We start from the raw sequence: 21,212 nt of genomic DNA, 5'->3' as shown, positions 1-21,212 counted from the left end.
GTTTTGAGTGTTTCTTTCCTGGTTACATGTTTAACATGAATGTGACAGAGACGCCCACTTCCCCTGAGAGAGAGAGAGAGAGAGAGAGAGAGAGAATTTTTTACATTTTAAATACACCTTTATTATAACAATTTAGTCTTGAATAATTCACACTTCATCCAACATTTTTTTTTTTTTTATACACATGTATATTTAAAAAGTGAACACCAATTAATTTCTCTCACATAAAGTACACAATACCTCATCAACACACCAGATTTCTACTTTTTGTTCTACTGTTCTCTAGTTGTTTTATGCGCACGTGAACGTCATGGCAACGTACAACACAAAGTGCCTCATGCGGGAAACACTTAACGTAACGCGTAAACACGCGTAGCTAACATAAATCAAGCAAGTATGCATGGGCCACGAAGTGTTGGCAAAATAACACATTAATGGACAGGAGGAAATAATATGGATTTTTTTTTCCCAGAAAACTAAATAAACAAAATAAATTCAAGCACTTTCAAGGAACTGTATCTATTATGTTCATTTGCAAAAACCAGGGCCATTGACCATTTCCAGGGCCTTGAATTTTTTTTCAGATTCACAAACTTTCAAGGATTTCAAGGACCCGTGGGAACCCTGCTTACAACACGTGATACAGCGCTCTCTCAGACACACACAGACCTCTCTGATGTTACTGATATATTAGTTATGATTATATGTGTTTTACACCATATCTGTGTGCACTGTCCACTTCACTCATACAGAATATTCTGACTTACCAGGTTTAATTTCCAGGTTAATCTCTGTGTATTTATCAGGTTTTCCCAGTCCTGTCACACCACACCAGTATTTGCCTTGATCCTCTGTTCTCAGATCAGTGATGGTGACGGTGAAGATGTGGGTCCTTGGAAAAGGAGCATTGCGTTGGGAATGGATGTATATTTGGGTATCATCTGCGTAACAGTGGAATTTGAAGCCATGATGCCGGATGATATCACCTAGTGGAAGCATGTAGATAATGAAGAGAAGAGGCCCAAGAACAGAACCCTGAGGAACACCGTGCGGGACAGAGGCAGAAGTGGACTTTGACTGGCGGATGGAGATGTAATGATGGCGATCAGACAGGTAGGAGCAGTGTTCGAATTGTGTCAAAGCTCTTGGGGGGTAATATCACACTGAAGTAGGCTGATTTAAAATTAAGATTTATTTAAAATAAAAGTTCTTCTTTTGTCAAAATTACATTTCCAGCCTAAACAGAGACTTTACTCCCTTCAAACTTAAATTGTCAATGTTTCATTACATCATTTAGCTTTATAAAGGGCATTTCTTTCCCTAATTTTTACTCTCTATACTCTTTCCCTACTCTCAGGGAACTGAGGTTACGTTAGTAACCGAGTGCGTTATTTCTTATTTTATTTTTCTGATATTGAAAATTGTTTTAATCAGGGCATTTGTCTGGTTGGGCAAGTACAATTCTCTTTCACTTGTCCCTTAAAAAACACACGCACGTGTCCCGGACAAGCGTTAATGTCGAAAGTCTATTCAGATCAGTAAATTACCAAACAATCATAAAAGAAAGAAATATTATCTTACCGTCATCGTGAGGTGAAAATGAGGATCCACTCTGCCAGACTCTCGTGAAAGTGCTTATCTATAGCACGAAATGTATTTCTCGTACCATTTATTCACCAAAAATAGTTTTTGCGTGCATATGATATGCACTTTATGGCGTGTAATACACACGTACTCCACACCCCTAATCCTACCCAAGGGGTTTGCAGTGCATATCATTTACACGAAAAATAAATAAAAATAAACTATTTTTGGCGTATAAATGGCACGATCAATAAAATGTATCTGTTTATAAATTTGAGCGTCTTTTCAGACGCAAATCTAATTTGAATTACTTTCTAATGGGAGCGGCAGCGCAATACTTTGATTACAAAATATATATATTACCTAATAAATTATGTCTCTATTATTTTAGATAGTAGTTTTAGTTTTAATGAAAAACCAGGGGACCCCCCGAGGTAAATGTTTTGGGCCTTATGGGGGGTCCCTTGATGCTTATGGGGGGTCCCAGACCCCCCCAGCCCCCCCTCAATTCAAACACTGGGTAGGAGGTGAACCAGGATAGGGCAGTTCCAGAAATACCAAGAGCAGAGAGTCGTGAAATGAGAATACTATGAGAGATTGTATCAAATGCAGAAAAAATGTCTAGGAGAATTAGAATACTGGTGGAGCTGGAGTCAGTGGCGACAAGGAGATCATTAACAACCCTAAGAAGTGCAGTCTCAGTGCTGTGGAGGGTGCGAAAACCAGATTGAAAACATTCATAAATGTTGTTGGATGACAAATGAGTTTGAAGTTGAGCAGCAACCATTTTCTCAAGCAGTTTTGAAAGAAATGGTAAATTAGAAATAGGTCGGTAGTTGGCCATGTCAGAGGGGTCGAGGCTAGGTTTCTTTAGGACAGGAGTGACGGCAGCAGTTTTAAGTTCCAGAGGAACAACACCAGTGCTTAGAAGTTGAGTGATGAGAAGTGAAATCTATGGTGAAATAACGGGTGCACATTTTTTGAGAATTAGAATACTGGTGGAGCCGGAGTCAGTGGCGACAAGGAGATCATTAACAACCCTAAGAAGTGCAGTCTCAGTGCTAAAACCAGATTGAAAACATTCATAAATGTTGTTGGATGACAAATGAGTTTGAAGTTGAGCAGCAACCACTTTCTCAAGCAGTTTTGAAAGAAATGGTAAATTAGAAATAGGTCGGTACACTGTAAAAAAAGAATACATTGATTTTATTGATATCTAATCAATAAAATTGAGGCAACAGATTACAAGCAATATTATTAATTAAATTTAACAAATTAGAATTGAGTAATAATTAATCAAATTAATTCCTTTAAAGTTAACCATTTAAAATGAGTAAAATTTACAAAATATCTTTTATTGCCAACATTGAAGACACCTGATGTTAACAAGCAGAATCACTGAAGGAGAAAACCATAATTAAAGTCACCATTGTGGAGATCAGTGTGTGTTTTAGTTGGGCTCTTGACCCTTAAATTATTAACTTTAAGTTTTGTTTGGCTGCTGTACATGAGTTATAACAGCCAGATGAACAAATATAAAAGGTGATCTGATGGTGTTGGTTGTGTTTAAAATAATCATTATTTCACAATTCTTTGACCTGAATCACTGAACTCATATAAAGTCCAATTTAGTTAGATTAACTCTATTAATTATAGCAGCACTGGCCTTGTACGGCATAATATTTTTTACTTTTACAATGTAATCCAAATAATTTCTAAAAAGCTTCTCTCATACAAAAAAGAGACACACAGACATCAATAATCAGCCTGTGAATCTCAACAATGGTGACATTTATAAAGCATGTTGCAGTGCATTCTGGTTCCCACCAATCAAAACTCATTCATGGCTCCCATCATGCATTGCTGCATGAATAAATAATGAGCTTATGATCAGAGGTGATCTGTTTGTCACCATTGCTGAGATTCATACGCAAAATCTTGATGTGTGTGTGTGCCTAAAAAAAAGTGTGTATATATATATATATATATATATATTTTTTTTTTTTTTTTGATCATTTGGATTTCTGCTGCTATAATTAATAAAGTTAACCTAACTCATAAACTGGACTCTATATGAGTTCAGTGATTCAGGTCAAATGATTGTGAAATAATGATTATGTTAAAACACAACCAACACCATCACATCACCTTTTATATTTGTTCATCTGGCTGTTATAACTCATGTACAGCAGCCAAACTAAACTTAAAGTTAATAATTTAAGGGTCAAGAGCCCAACTAAAACAAACACTGATCACCACAATGGTGACTTTAATTATGGTTTTCTCCTTCAGTGATTCTGCTTGTTAACATCAGGTGTCTTCAATGTTGGCAATAAAAATATATTTTGTAAATTTTACTCATTTTAAATGGTTAACTTTAAAAAAAATAATTTGATTAATTATTACTCAATTCTAATTTGTTCAATTTAATTAATAATATTGCTTGTAATCTGTTGCCTCTGTTGCCATAAATGTTGTTGGATGACAAATGAGTTTGAAGTTGAGCAGCAACCACTTTTTCCCTTAAAGCAGTTTTGAAAGAAATGGTAAATTAGAAATAGGTCGGTAGTTGGCCATGTCAGAGGGGTCGAGGCCAGGTTTCTTTAGGACAGGAGTGACGGCAGCAGTTTTAAGTTCCAGAGGAACAACACCAGTGCTTAGAAGTTGAGTTATGAGAAGTGAAATCGATGGTGAAATAACGGGTGCACATTTTTTGAGAATTAGAATACTAGTGGAGCCGGAGTCAGTGGCGACAAAGAGATCATTAACAACCCTAAGAAGTGCAGTCTCAGTGCTGTGGAGGGTGCGAAAACCAGATTGAAAACATTCATAAATGTTGTTGGATGACAAATGAGTTTGAAGTTGAGCAGCAACCACTTTCTCAAGCAGTTTTGAAAGAAATAGTAAATTAGAAATAGGTCGGTTGGCCATGTCAGAGGGGTCGAGGCCAGGTTTCTTTAGGACAGGAGTGACGGCAGCAGTTTTAAGTTTCAGAGGAACAACACCAGTTCTTAGAAGTTGAGTCATGAGAAGTGAAATCGATGGTGAAATAACGGGTGCACATTTTTTGAGTAGAGTAGTAGGAGCAGGATCAAGATGACAGGAAGATGAGTTTGCTTTGTTAATTAGCTCAGAGATATAAGCAGGGGTTGGAGGGGCAAAAGCAGTGAGAGTACCAAATGTAGAAGAGGTGGGGAAGACGTGTAAGAACAGTAGAGATAGTGGATGGGAAGAAAGTATAAATTCTATCAGTCTTACTTTGAAAAAAGTGCAGAAATGACCCACAGAGGTCTGCTGAGTTACACATAGGGGGTGCAGGAGGGTTGGTGAGTTTGTTGACTATAGAAAACAGTGTTTTTGGTCGAGAGGATGCATTGTTAATGATGGTAAAGTAGTAACTAGAGCGTGCAGTATTTATAGCAGATGGACAGGTGATCCATCTAGATCAATCTTATTGTGTACCAAACAGGTCAATCTTTGACAATATTTTTTTAATTCGATATATTATATAGGCTTCCAAACTATTTAATATCAATTGTGGTGTGTTATCTTTAGACCAAGAGTAAGCGTTTGATCAGGTTGAGCATGCTTATCTAAGGAATGTTTTAGAAGCTTTTAGTTTTAATGAGAAGTTTTCAAACGTGACATTGAGAGTGTTATTAAGTTTAATAGTGCTCTTATGTGCTTCATTCGAGGTCAGTAGAGGTATTAGACAAGAATGTTCATTATCAGGAATGTTATATTCTCTTGTTATTCAACCACTTCTACAAACAATTAGGAAGAATTTAGATATGGGGTGCCCAACCCTGCTCCTGTATATCGACTGTCCTGCCGAGTTTATCTCCAACCCTAATCAAACACACCTGAAGCAACCAATTAAGGTCTTCAGGATCACATGAAAATTAAAGGCAGGTGTGTTTGATTAGGGTTGGAGATGAACTGTGCAGGACAGTCGAACGGCAGGAGCAGGGTTGGGCACCCCTGATTTAGATGGTTTTAGGATCTTCAGCAAAAGTAAATTGTAAAAAAGTGGGGCATTTTTATTGGGGGATTGGAATGAAGGGAAACCAATTATTCCTGAAGGTCTGTGTTGAAATAGGTAGGGTTGCAAATATCTTTTTTTTTTTTTTTTTTTTTTTTAGGAGATGATAATATCGTACAAAAAAAAAAAGGGATGTAAAAGAAAAATGGGATTTATTACAAACAGTGAAAGGTCGTCTAGACAAATGGAAGTGGATTCTACCCAACCTGTCTTATAGGGGAAGAACACTTATTGTAAATAATTTGGTCGCTTTACTCTTATGGCACAGACTGGTTTGTAATGATCCTCCAGTGAAATTGATGGCCGAGATTCAAGCGGATTTTGTTGACTTTTTTGGGGAGTATTTTATTTTTGCCCGAAGAAGAAGGGGGTCAACGAGTGGTTCATCTCCAGAGAAGGAGTGCAGCTTTCCAGTTGTGTTTTTACTCAGGACTGTTGGAAACCTTGGAGTAGATAAATCTTTTATTTTTATTTTTAATGGACCCTAAGTGCTTGGATATTTTAAAATTGTCATCTTTTTATCAGCATCTTTTCAAGATTTGGAGTTTTTTTCATATTCAAAGGACTGAAAATTTTCATTCCATTTTTTGGTTGCTGAATGAACCCTTGATTTTTAAGGCAAGACTGGATTTGTGTGCGACCAATTTTTTACCAGGATTCAATAAGATATTACAAAACTCAGGTTCCCTTTCAGTCACTCACGTTCGACGTAAAGTCGACGTGACAACGTAATTGGGATCACTTCAGGGAGCCCTATCAACTTTGAGTGTCTACAGAACGAGCCAATGAACGTTGGCGTGCGTGAATCCAACACGCGCCCCGCCCTGCAGCGCGGGTATAAACAGGAAGCGGGCACACGCACACATTGTCTTTCACTTCGGAGCCGAGCTTCTGTTAGACTTTAGTTCAAGTAGAATTCAGCTGTACACTGAAGACTTCAACTCTCTGCCCAGTGTTGGTGTGATGGCGCGATCAACGGTGGTCGCGAGCAATATTTTTTTTCCCAGGATGGTAGGGGAAGGTACCGCCTTTTTCACCTCTGATTGGCTAGAAGGGCTCTCCTCCGATTGGTTATTTGATTTGGCCGTGAAACGTCATCTCACGTCATCTCACGTCATCTCACGAAAAAAAGCATGTTGGCACCAGTCCAGAGAACCACGTTCCTGCAGTAGTGTGGGATTCGGTCAGGACACAATTTGCCTTCACCTCTAACTGTGAGGGCTCACTCTACCAGAGGCATGGCGTCCTCTAGAGCTCTCCTCTCAGGGGCTCCGATCCAGGAAGCTTGCGACGCAGCAGGATGGGCCACCCCTCACACTTTTATTAATTTTATAGCCTGGACATTCCATTGACACCTGGCACCCTTGTGCTCTTGTCCTAAGTGTGCCTGTGCGCAGCTTCACACTAGGACAGGCAGGGCTTGTTGTGGCATAGTGGGTACTCGTTCCCCCAAAGTGTCATTCGACGTAGTTCGAGTTCCCTCGAAAGGGAACGCCTCAGGTTACGACTGTAACCCTTGTTTCCTGAGAAAGGGAACGAGAACTGCGTCCTTTCGCCACGCCTCCCCCTGCCTGGGAGCGCTTGCTTCATCACAGAAGCTATCTCTGTTGTGTGCCGGCGTCCTTTTGTAGATTCCGCATATGCCGTCACACATTACGTCATGACGCAACATCAAAAATTTAATTTTTTCAAGTGCCATATTTGTAGGCGATTGAGAGAAAAATAATTATACTGTACTATTAAAATATCTACATTGAAAGAATGAAATTGATCACATAATTTTTCTGTTGTCTAAAACAATAGTTCTCAACCTGGGTAATGTTTGAGGTCACATCTAGGAATGCAATGAACTATTGGGCACTTATGGCAAAACTGAACCAGGAGAACAACCATACAAGAGGCTAGTATTATCCTATGAAATTAAAGGGAATGTAATAATTATGGTTAAAATAATTAAATATAAAATATGTAGATGCGGATATAAATTGATTGATAAAAACAATGAAATTAAAGTTACTTAAAAAGATGGGAAACTCTGGCCTAAAAGCACTCACTTTCCATGATCTAACAAAATTATTAATACAAACGAGTTTTAGAGCTACAGTAGTATCCTATATTGGTAAATCTGGAATAGTTGAGGTATATTCAGTGTTAATCTTTTTTTTTTTTTTTTTTACAGGACTGTGCTTGGGCAAGAAAACTTGACAGACTGTTGGTATGGATGGTAACTGGAGTTACAATTAGAGGAGCAATGTGAGAAGACGAGCATTAAAAAAAAGTTGATGAACTAATACAGACAATAGGTAGTGAGTGTAGCAGGCAAGAGTTTGAAATAAATTATGCAGAGAGCTTCAATGATGAAACTTCTGTATGGTTTGAGGAAGAGTTTCAGGGCAGCAGAGATAGTGGGAATGAACAGATTCCTAAGGATTGGTTTCTGTCTGATGAGGAGGAAATGGATCATAGTGATGCATGCAGTTACACTATTGATGACTTGAAGGATTCTCTTGCTGACTGGGCCACTGAGGTTAGCATTCCCCTGATTGCGTTATCAGCCCTGCTCTGCATTTTACAAGTTCACCATCCCTTTCTGCCAAAAGATGGGCGAACATTACTTAAAACAAAAACAGCATACAAAATAGAAACTCTTATCAGGTGGAATGTTTCACTACTTTGGAATACTAAGCTTGTTTCATGGACTGTTGAATAAGGTGTGGTCTGTTGTCCCAGATAGACACTTATTAAAATTACAGCTGAATTTTGACGGCCTACCCCTGTTCAAAAGCAGTAGTACTCAGTTTTGGCCCATTCTTGGTATGTTGCAGGGGTACAGTGAGAAACCAGTGCTGATTGGTCTTTTTTGTGGCAACACTAAACCAAAGTCTTTGTCAAAGTATTTGCAACATCTGGTGAGTGAATTAAAGTCACTGAGCAGTGGGTTTGTTTTTCAGGGAAAGAGGTTCTTTTTGAACATCTGCTCTGTTGTATGTACACCCCAGCCCGAGCCTTTGTCAAAGGAGTGAAATCACACTGTGCATACCATGGATGTGACAAGTGTCACCAAATTGGTGTCCGTATAGGACATCGAATGACATTTCCTAGTTTAAGTGCAAGGTGTAGAACAGACGAATGCTTTAGACAAAATACAGATGTAGAACACCACCATGAACACTCACCTTTAGCTGACCTTAATATTGATTACATTGGATTACATTCTTTCTGAGTTCACTAGAAGACCACGTACACTGGCTGAAAAAGTAGGTGGAAGGCCTCAGAATTTCGTCAGTTCCTGCTGTACACTGGACCTGTTGTACTGAAGGGTGTGTTAAAGTCTCAAATATATGACAATTTCATGCTTTTGTCAATTGGCGTACACATTACTGAGTTCAGAATATTGCTTGACGATGAACAATCTGGCCAATTCTCTTTTGGTATCTTTTGTTGAACATTTTGGTCAGCTTTATGGACAAGAATTATTAGTTTACAATTTTCATGGTTTGGTCCATCTTTGTGAAGATGTAAAAATCCATGGTAATTTGGATTTATTTTCATCTTTTCCATATGAGAATTTCCTGGGTCATCTTAAAAAATTGGTTAGAGGCCCACGAAATCCTTTGACACAAGTGATCCGCAGGTTGTCTGAAATTGATGAAGCCAGCTCCAACTGTAATCTTAATGCACAGACATCCAAAGATTATAAATCGGAACATACTGAAGGGCCAGTACCACAATTTTTCACGGCAGAAGTAGTTTAAAGTGTTGTCCATGGATGGTGCAGTTATCAAAACTACAAATAGAGATTCCTGCATCAAAATAAAGAACAAGTTTGTGTTGGTTGAAAATATTATTGTTGATAGGGGAGTGGAATATTTTGTCGGTAGGGACTACAGATGCAAGGAATCATTCTTTGAATACCCTTTTGACTCTACAGAATTGGACATCTTCATGGTTTCTAACTTGTCTTTGACAGTGAAACATTTTCAGAGAGTGGAGAGTGTGCAAAAATATGTCAGACTGCCATTTCATGACCAGTTTGTTGTTATACCTTTGCTGCATTTAAAGGTGCAATGTGTGATATTTCTGAGGATCTATTGACAGAAATGCAATATAAGATCCATAACTATGTTTTCAGTGGTGTATAAAGACCTTACTTAACCCTCTGGGGACCAAGGTGTTTTTGGAGCCCTTGAGATGTTCTGACATGCCTTGAAATTTGTGCTTTTTTCAGTTATTTATAAACATGTTAATGGCAAAGGTGTAAAATCACTCTATATAGCACAAACAGGGCTACCAAAATATGCGGGCAACGTGTATGTAGATGTTTGTATTTTTAAGAGAATAATGTTTATGCGTGGTTATTGGAAAAAATAAAAATGAAAGTGGCTGAATTAAGACCACAAAACACATATTAAATATGTGTCCACAAGACTTTTGTCTAATTGATGTTGTACCTTTGAGCACTGGCTTCAAAATTATGTGAAAATAGTCTTGCTTTATCGTTCACAAAAAAAAATACATTGATTTAAATGGTGTAAAACAGGTTTTGCTTGGAAAGCCAATATGCGAGGGGGAGGAGTAGTTTACACCTTAGATTACAAAGTCCCACCCACTCTGCATAATGACTCTGCATAATTAGCCATTCTTTCAGGTGTGACACTGACTGAGCCACAATGCAAGGACAATGTATTTAGAAGAATACTTATATTGACCATTTAAGATTTCGCTTACATCTATCTTGTAAATATGTTTAGCTATTTTATTAAAAATGTTACAATTACAACAATAATTACAATTTCAACAATATTTCAAGTGTACTCTTTCTTTGTAAAAAAAAAAAAAAGAAAGAAAAAAAAGATTATAGGCCTACATTTTATCATATGTATTCATTAGTTTGAATATAGCCAACATTGGAACATCTAACATCTTAGTCTATGACTTTATTTTTGACAAAAATAGTGTGACTAACGCCTGACTAACGTTGTTTTATTGAAATATCAGGGCATATAAATGTTAATTTACGTTGCTTATACAAATACGTTTTATTTCAACATATTTCAGTCGATTTTTACTCATCTCAGTAGGCTATGGCAAAGCAGTTTATTCTTTCACACACAGACACGCGATTCAAATTTAGGCTAAACACTCTTTACAAATATGTACCCTTCATTCATCTCACAGAAACGCGAGTCATATTATAGAAATGCGATTCATCTTTTTGCGGTTTATAGGCCTACACTAACGTTATTCCATAACGTTATTCCACACTTGAGAAAAGAAAACAGCCTACCTCACTCCTCAGCGCGATCTGCTGCTCATATCAGGAGATATTTCTCCTCATCAGCACTGTGGAAACTTTTCTCCATAAAGGCTATAATGTCTCACTCGCGACGCGCTTTGTTTACAGCTGATGTGGGCGTTTCACAGATCTGAAATGGTTCTCAGAATTTGCATTTGAATAGCGCGCGCTCTCCGGGGAGTGGTCAAATTACTGTGAATCATCTCGTAATGAGCTCGACTGGAGTCGCTCTCTTTGTATACAGATTACAGAAACTAAGAATATTTGTTTTTTATATAAATGACTTCAATTAAAAGATGCGATCTCAAGCTTTATGCCCGTGGGTCTGTTTGCCTGTTTGACTGAATTTTCGCGGAGTTATAGATCATTTTCGAACGCGTTTCAAACGGGAGTTTACTGACAGAGAGAAGGCAGAAATTGCATCATCTTAATTTTTCTTTATTTGTCAAAAAGCAAAACACTTTTTTTTTATTGTGAGTATACAGAAAAAAAAATAGAAACTGAACAGGATCGATTGATGTATTACACGAAAATGAAAGATCAAAATTAACAGAGCATTTAGTGTTTATTTTCATTGCTAAAAAAAAAAACGAGCAAAACGCGCGGGCGCGTTTTTGGTCCCCAGAGGGTTAATGAACCGTTATGTTTTTATTACCTTAGAATGAGTCATTTATATGTACATAACCGCGGCCACCCCCTTCTATGAAGGTCGACATATCGTGACATCTTGTTACTACCGTAGCCGACAGCGAACACACAGCGCTACAGAGCGCGTTTCATCACTAACTTGAATGAGAAGCAGCAGAAAAAGACGCGGATTATTGACCGGTTGCAATTCGCAAATCTCACCACTAGATGCCGCTAAAAATCACACACTGCACCTTTAAACAAACCACACGGCAGCTACTGATTTACATTATACTTAAAAAAAATTTGGTAGCATGCAGTTGTTTATGGGTCCAGTAAATCTGCAGTTTATATTTTGTTGCTTTCTTTGTATCTGCGGTAAATGTTGTGTGCAATTACAGTTCGCAAAAATAGTCTCTCTTCTCACATTATCCACTCAAAAGTGTTCCTACAGATTATTTTGAAAAGGCATATAAATTACTAAATTACAATTTTATTTTGTTTAGACAATGTATCACATTGTGATTTTTGAAAAAACGAATGAAGTAGAAGTGGTGTCTTCCAATTGGGTCAAAGAAAATGAATGTATGTGGCCACCAAATAAAGTGGATGTTGTAAAAGCCACAAAAAATAAGGAGCAACCTGGGGAAGGATGGACTCCACACAGGGTCAGAATTATATTTACATCGAGTAAGTATTACTTTATAGATTGTGTGTTGAGATGTTTCTGATACGTTGGCCTATATATATATATATATATATAATTATTGTAATCTTTTGTAGACAGTTACAGTAAGGCAAGATTAAAACTACCTGAAGCTGTCGAACACACAGACCTTGCAACAGATGGGGAGGATTCCCCAATTAAACCCAAACGAAGACGAATGTAAGTTGTCTTTATTTGTAATCTATGATTATATTTAGTCAGTATATTGTAAAATGTGGTAGATATGTAAGTAACAAAGTGATTCTTCAGGCCAAAGAACCTACCTTTTCCTGGAGAAGATGAGGATGAAGAAATCAGTGTTGATCAGTCAAAAGATAATGCAAAGAAAAGGTAAGTTTCCATAAATTTTCTGTTTTTGTTTACTTATGTCTTACACGACATATAGCTTCTTTCTCTTTCTCTGAACAGAAAAGAAGAACTGCCTAGAGCTCCGAAGATCTTTCACTCATTTTCTTCTGACTCCCAAAGGATGCAGAAGACTGGATCTACTCAGAGGTCTGTGTTGGCCAAATCTAAGCCAACAAAATTGTAAGCAGTATAAGTTGTTATTTTGAGTAAGGTAATTGATTAATTTAACTTGTGAAAATGCCTAAAATGCTCTGTTCTAACTTTCTTCAAACCCTCACATAGTTTACCAAATATCCCTCCTAATTCCCAAAGTCATCATACTTCTAATGTACCTAAGAGGGCCCACACACATTCTGACCAGTCTCGAAGAAACCATCAGAGGTGGAGATTCCAGGGGTCAGAAAGTAAAAGTCCTGCCATATGTTTATTCCACCCATGAACTCACACAGCAAAAACTCCAGTGTTAAATGAACTCTCCTGTGAGTTTATTTGGCTCCAGACTCAAGAGTGTTAAAGTTAATGAGCTAATTAAGTGATTGATTGAGGGATGATTGACCATTATTGAAGAAACCTGATGTTAACAAGCAGAATCACTGAAGGAGAAAAATCACAATTTTAGACACCATTATGGAGATTAGTGTTCGATTTAGTTGGGCAGTTGACCTTCAAATGTTTATCTTTAAATTTTGTTTGGCTGTTGATCTGAGTTATTACAGCCAGATGAACAAAAAGAAAAGTTGATCAGGTGGTGTTGGTTATATTTGAACATAATCATAATTTGATCTGAATCACTGAACTCAATTAGAGCCTAATCTCTGACTTAAATGTATATTGGTCATTACAACATCACAGTTATTCTACAGATTAAGATCCAGATTTTTCAATATAATTCAAATTATTTCTTAAAAGTTGTTCTGATAAAGAAAAAGAAAATCTTTCTTTAAGGCACACACAGACATCAAGATTCAGTGTATGAATCTCAACAATGGTGACAAAAAGAATATTCAATTAGGAAAACAAGACAATTCAGATCATAATTTATTCATACCGCAATGCATGATGGGAGCCATGGATGAGTTTTGATTGGTGGCACCCAGAGTGCACTGCAACATGCTTTATTGTTGTCACCATTGTTGAGAATCACAGGCTGATTCTTGGTGTCAGTGTGTCCAAATAATATAATTTTTCAAAGTCTTTTGATCAGAACAACTTTCAAGAAATCTTTCTGATTCCATTGAAAATGATTAACATGGCATAATATTAGAATCACAGGCAGCTATAATCAACAAGGTAAACTTAACTCTCTAAATGAGTTTTGTGATTCAGGTCAAATTATGATTATGTCAAAACATAACCAACACCACCTGATCAACGTTTCTCTTTGTTCATCTGAGAGTTATAACCCAGATACAACAGCCAAACAAAATCTAAAGTTAATAGTTTAAGGGTCAAGAGCCCAACTAAAGCAAACACTGATCACCATAATGGCAACTTAAAAAAGAGATTTTCTCCTTCAGTGATTCTGCTTGTTAACATCAGGTGTTTTCAATAATGCTCAATCATCACTCAAACAATCACTTAATTATCTCATTAACTTTAACACTCTTGAGTCTGGAGCCAGAAAAAAAAAACAGGAGAGTTCATTTAACACTGGAGTTTTTGCTGTGTGAGTTCATGGGTGGAATACATATATGGCAGGACTTTTACTTTCTGACCCCTGGAATCTCCACCTCTGTTCACAACAGAGAAATAGTGCAACTGCTGAGCCGTTTCAGAAGGTCCAGACTTCCTCTGATCCACTTCGAAGAGGCCACAAAACTTCAGACTCATTTCAGAGAGGCCGCAATTCCCCTGATCCGCTTCAGAAAAGCCACACAACTGCTGAGCCGTTTCAGAAAGTCCACACTTCCCCTGACCCGCTTCAAAGAAACCATGCAAATGCTGACCCGTTTCAAAGAAGCAACACTTCCCCTGACCCGCTTCAGAGAAGCTGCATTTCTCCTGACTTGTTTGAGATAGATTATACTCTCCCTGACCCTTTTCAGAGAAGTCACTCTCCCCCTGACCCACTGCAAAGAAGCTGCACTTCCCCTGATCGGCGTCAGAGAGGGAATGTTTACCTCCAGCCACAAGGACTATTAAGACATCAAGCTGTTCTTGATACTTGTAAGTATTTGTTTATTGGGAAATGTGAAAATGTACCACTTTTACATATTGTGTACCATATGGACTTAGGGGGTTTATTTCAGTTTCTTGCTTTTGTTTCAGCCCTCCTGCGTAACATTCTCACAAATCAAGAGATCATGATGGACCAAATGAAGATAATCTATAGGACAGTTCAGGGTCTAAAATCTGTCAGTGAAGAAGACATAGGCCTTGAAGCAAACCTACTGCCAGTAGCTGATCTTCAGTCTCTGCAAAACTTGGAGGAGCGATTGAGAAAATTTCCTGATTTTCAAAAGCAATTGGTAAGTCAGTTATATTCAAGATATATATGTTTTGTTTAGGCTTATTATTATTATTATTATTATTATTATTATTATATTTTTTTGTCTGTTGTTGTTTTTTAAAGGAAGTTCAAACAAAACTGAAAATTTTAAACTTAAGCTTGGATGAGTTGGTTTCTTTTGATGAACACAAAGAAGACATTTTGAGGAATGTTGGCAACCAGACAGTCGAAGGTAACATTGGTAAAAGAATATATATATTATGGAAGCCAGTGGTTACCATCTACTGTCCCACATAGTTCTTGTGTTTCTGCTCGTCTCTTTTTCTGTTCTCTTCTTTCTTTCAGTGATTCTGCTTGTTAACAGGCTTATTAAGGCTAAGATGACTCCATATTTAATATACACAGATTTTGTGGCTCAGATAAGGTCCAGTTGTGGTTTATTTCTTTGCTCTTGGCTGACATGTGGCATTGCTATGGCCTGCTTGTGGCCCAGATCTCGCAAACAGGAGCGGCCCACCCAAGTGCCGTAATTCCACGCTGCATGTGGGCCAGATCATCTTTCCACGTGTGCCAGATGTGGGCCGGATCTGGGCCGAAACAATGTTGCTATGTGGGAAATTTGTAACAAATACTAGATTTATTTAAAATGAATGATTCAAACTACTGATATTGTGGTTCATTTCTTATGCAAAATCATATGGAACCTTTTTCTGTTTTATTACAGGTAATTTATAGCCTGGCTAACGTCAGACCAAGTCTCACGTGTTCATTTTCTCGTATTTGAGGCGTGGTTTACGAATGCCCAGAGCCGTTTATTGGGCGCTATGAATGTCTATCAAATGCGCCTGTATGTAGCTCATAGCCAATCGCTTCAATTATACCAGATGACGTATGTAGAGTGACAGAAATTTGACGGGGAAAAAGACGATGGGTCAAAGATTTATTTGTACACGATGGCGTTTAGCGAATATTACAGTTTGTGCAAAATAAACATGAGGGTAGAAGGTAACGTCGAGTCTGATGCCATGTTGGATCCATAGATATAAACAAACTGCTTCGGTGTCGTCATCGTCTTGCTGCTCCCTCCCCGTTCTGTGACTGGTTCCCTTTTTCAGGGGAAAATCTGGTCCATGGTGTCCAGACTGCCTAGCAGCGTGAATAAAATCGCGCTGCGAGCAAGGCAGTATGGGGAAACCCAGGCTAGGTAATTTATGTTATTGTTTTTAATTGTGAAACTAAATTTGTTTATTCACAAATTCTGTGAGATACTTCTGTGGAATCTTTTTGGATTGTGAGATTATGAGTTATGAATATGTTTTGAGTTTTGAATAGATTGTTTAAAAGAAAATAAGATTCGAAATGTTACAGATATCACACTGCTTTAATAAAACACTTTAAGCTGAAAAACAATTGCTTTATCTTATTATTTTTTTTAGCATATTAAAAGTGTAACCCAGTATACAAGCCTCTAAAAATCATGGTAGTTCCTCTACCAAAGAAATGTTGCACTTAAAGAAATGTATAGATTCACATAAGTGTATTGACTGCTGTAAATATATAGCATGTTAACTAGTTAAATTTGTAACTGAGACGGTCATGTCACTTTCATAAGAATGGCACTTCCTTTGCTGAATATGGATGCTTGTGTCTTCACTGTTTCTTGATGGACATCTGAAGAACTTCCTGTACTGCTGCCTGACCTGGACAAGAATGAGAAGAGAAATAGTTTTAATTTCTGGTTAAAAAAACAAAAACACAGAACATGTCCAGGTTATTTTTCAAGAATTTTTCAAGAATAGAAGATGAGAAATGAAAAATGAACTTAACCCTTTAGAACCTGAAGCTAAAATATAGGTGTTTTTCACATATTTAGATTTTTTGACTGTACAATTCTAAAACAATGTGCTATCTTAATGTGCAAGGTGTCATCTTTTTCAGAAAAATATAAGCTTTCAATAAATGGCAGTTATTGACCATTGTGTGTGGTGAGTTTGTAAATAGAATTTAAATAGACAAAAATAAAAAAAACGAGAATGAATTTACTGATTTTTATTTAGAAAAAAAAAAACAGAAAAAAATCAAGGACGAAAGAAACTAACAATTTAAAGTTGAAAGATGAACTATAATACATACAAGTCTTTTTTGTGACATTGGGTGGCACAGTTTTCATTTAGGACACTTTTTTTCATACACGCACACATACAAATACACGCATTCATAGGCACGCACACATACACATGCACTCACTACATGCTTAGATACGTGAAAGAGTAACGGCCATCCGCTTCCCAAGTTTCATTAAAAATCATCCTAATCCCCTCTTCTGCTGTCTAACACTTCTTTCGCCATGTATTTGTTTGTTTCTTTTATTATGTTATGCAATCCAAAACACTCTAACCTGCTGCTCGTCGTATCTCTCTGTTCAAATCCTCCTTCCCGCGCGAAAGCATGAAATTACGTAATAAGCCATATATTGCCGAAAAGCGTATGTTATCTACTGTCAGGGGCAATTTGAATGGTTTTGATAGTGCAAACGGTTGAAGAGTTACGGTCAAATGAATACAGCTTGCTGGTATGTGTCGGCGACGACACAGACGGTTCTAAAGGGTTAAAGGGTTAGTTCACCCCAAAATGAAAATTAGCCCATGATTTACTCACCCTTAAGTCATCCTAGGTGTATATGACATTCTTCTTTCAGACGAATACAATCAGAGTTTAAAGTATAATAGTTGATCCAGTTACAAGCTTTATAATGGCAGTGAATGGCCGTTTCGGTGAAAGAGTGACCCTTGACCTGACGTGCAACGTAATGACGAACACGGAGATCGAGCAAAACAAAACACCAGTCACAAATTAGTTTAAAAAGACAATTTTTTGAGAGAAAATATGAGAGGAGCTTGAGTTTGTTGCCCAGCCCTGTTTGTTTGAACCGTGAGAGGCGTCAAAGCTTACGCCGCTCCTACATCTACGTCATACATGCGTCACTGGTTACGCTTTTGGTGTAAGTCGACTTGTGTACGGCTGTCTGCCGGAAGCTAGTCGTTTTAGTCGATATATTTTTCTCACACAAACACATCGCTTCACTTCAGAAGGCCTTTATTAATGTACGTACACACAGCGGCCGACTTGAGCTTCCAAAGTTACCGGAAGTCATTCATTTTCAAAGGAAGCTGGCTTGTTAACAGAAACGGCCATTCACTGCCATTATAAAGCTTGGAAGAGCCAGGACATTTTTTTAATATATCTCTGATTGTATTCATCTCAAAGAAGAATGTCATATACACCTAGGATGACTTGAGGGCGAGTAAATCATGGGCTAATTTTCATTTTTGGGAACTAACCCTTTAATATAAAGTAGGTGAGAGATGATTTTCTGGTAGACTGTCTGTACTGATGTCTGACCTGATCATTGAGGACACAATAGACCAGGAACATGAAGGTTCCCTGCTGGGAGTTCAAGATCAGGAAGGGGATCTCCAGCTCCTTCCAGAAACCCAGAATCCAGGAGCAACCAAGAACCACAAACTGAGCCAGTGTTTTAAATGTCATATTCCTGCAGAGAAAGATGGAGAGTTAATATATATTTATTGATTATATTGTTGTGGAAAATCTGCAATTATCCTGTTATAAGTATGACTTTTTGTCTGTAGAACACTTCTGTATTGTAATCAACCACACTTGAAACTTGTTTAAGAAAGTGATTTATGAAGAAAAACTCTGCAATTGTTATTGTACACATTTGACTTTACCTAACCTGTATGGAAGTAAAATAATGTCAAATGTTTTTGAAATAAAAAGCCTGTTGAATTGCACTACTTGAAAGAAAATAGGCATTGCATTAACCATGCTTGCATTTTAATGCATTGTATTTTTAGGGCTTGCATTTTTATGGGCTGAAATTCAACATGGTTGAATATTTAAGCTGTGAATATTTCAATTAAAAACATTTCAAACACCTTTTCATTATTAAAAATTCAATAATCCATATTCACCTTTCATATTTCACTTCCAAAATATTCAAACTGTTTAAAAAAACAACCTATAATATTCAACAGGCAATTTTCGGTCCATTTTATTTCGCTTTGCAAATTCACTTCCACAAATTCAGTGGTTCAAATTCGACAGTTAATTCAACATTGACATCCAGGAACTGCAGGAAAAGCAGTAGATTGCCGAGCATACTCTCCATCTGCTGTTAGTCGACCTCACCAGCAGGGGGTGCAAAAGCGCTTGTTGTTGACGAAGACATTCATTCATAAAATGGAAATGATTATGTGTCATTATATGCGGAAAAGATGATAAACACACAAAAGCTGTGTTTATGTTTCATTCAATAACTTCATTGTTACTTTCCCTGTGTATTCTACATGTCATCAGCTTTCTCTACCATGAACAGGATTATAATCGGTTCCCTCAATACCTCATACTCAAGGATTCACCTTCCGTTGGGACAAAACGCTTAACACATACAGTGATATGAAAGACCAATCTTGCACCTTATTGGGGATGTAGGCTGTAGGCTATATAGGCTACAGGCAAGAAGATGGACTCAGAATATGAACTTAACGCACAAAGTTTCATGCTGAGCGTTTTGTGATATACTGGCATAAAATCAACACTTGATCAATTAATACTAACACTTTCTATTCTATTCTCTTCTATTCTCTCTCTCTCTCTCTCTCTATATATATATATATAGTATGCCTACGTGTATTGCATTAGCTTAAACTGGGAAGAGTCATAGCACTTGCATATTGTTGTCCTATTGTTAGTTTAACTGTAAATCGCTTTGGATAAAAGCGTCTGCTAAATGACTAAATGTAAAATTGGCTTGACTTTGGACATTCGCACATTTAGGGACCGTCTCTAAAGTTGCATACAACATTGGCATACACGTTTCTAACTTCAATAGCAAACTTAAATTTATTTGAATAAATATCAAAAATCCAAAGGGTGCGCATTATGCCTGACACTACATGAACACGTTACAGTTGGTTTTATGACTGTACGTCGTTCTATTCAAATGCTATCGGAGTTAGAAACGTGTATACCAATGTCGTATACACTTTAGAGACGGTCCCTAAATGTGCGAATGTCCAACGTCAAGCCAACTTTATGCCAGTCTATCACTGGGAAACGCTCAGCTTTGCGCGTTATTCTGAGTCCATCTGCTTGCCTGCGAGTTTGGTCTTTTATATCACTGTAATTAGTCCATTAAGATACGTTAAGCGTTTATATGTCCAGCAGGGGAATCCTGAAGTATTGAGGGAAACCCATAGCCTGCATGCAGCACATCGCCACAATATAAAGTTAAGGCAACTAAACAACCAAGAAAAATATATGTCAACCTCAAAAATGTAACATTGGATCTGTACATCCGCATCGGGGAATAACATTATAATCTCGTTCACGGTAGAGAAAGATGCATGTAGGCTACACAGGAAAAGTAACCGTGAAGGCACTGAATTTAACATAAAACAGCCGTCATAATAATCACAAATACACTTACATTGCTGTAAATGAGTTTTATGAATGAATGACTTGCTCTAATTTTGCTGGTCTTCGTCAACAACAAGCGCTTTTGCACCATCTGATGGTGAGGTCGACTAACAGCAGATGGAGAGTATGCTCGGCAATCTACTGCTTTTCCTGCAGTTCCTGGACGTCAATGTTGAATTTACTGTTGAATTTGAACCACTGAATTTGTGGAAGCGAATTTGCAAAGCGAAATAAAATGGAGCGAAAATTGCATGTTGAATATTATAGGTTGTATTTTTAAACAGTTTGAATTTTTTGGAAGTGAAATATAAAAAGGTGAATATGGATTATTGAATTTTTAATAATGAAAAGGTGTTTGAAATGTTTTTAATTGAAATATTCACAGCTTAAATATTCAACCATGCTGAATTTCAGCCCATAAAAATGCAAGCCCTAAAAATATAATGCATTAAAATGCAAGCATGGTTAATGCAATGCCTATTTTTTTCAAGTAGTGCAATTCAACAGGCTTTTTATTTCAAAAACATTTGACATTATTTTACTTCCATAACCTGAGAATAATCAAAATAAGGTTAAAGGTAGATATGCAGCATATAACAATATATATACATAATTCATGGAGTGTTCAAATCATATTGTT

At 37.3% G+C, this 21,212-nt stretch overlaps 1 protein-coding gene across 1 annotated transcript in view; it reads right to left on the bottom strand.

Moving 5' to 3' along the window:
* Positions 1-15,234: 15,234 nt before the first annotated feature.
* The window catches only part of LOC308687476 (adhesion G protein-coupled receptor E4-like), a 28,141-nt gene continuing 22,163 nt past the window's right edge, over positions 15,235-21,212 (bottom strand). Inside the window, exons 14-15 of the mRNA XM_081360047.1 lie at positions 18,476-18,626; positions 15,235-16,773 (exon numbers count right to left, since the gene is read on the bottom strand). Of these exons, the coding sequence (XP_081216173.1) occupies positions 16,639-16,773; positions 18,476-18,626 (286 nt within the window). The 3' untranslated portion in view covers positions 15,235-16,638. The remainder of the gene's footprint in view (positions 16,774-18,475; positions 18,627-21,212) is intronic.

Source organism: Scardinius erythrophthalmus (genome assembly GCF_964197995.2).
Source record: "Scardinius erythrophthalmus genome assembly, chromosome: 3".
NCBI classification, from domain to species: Eukaryota; Metazoa; Chordata; class Actinopteri; order Cypriniformes; family Leuciscidae; genus Scardinius; species Scardinius erythrophthalmus.
Note: the sequence above shows the minus strand (reverse complement) of the source record. Positions and strands in the feature narration are given on the sequence as shown.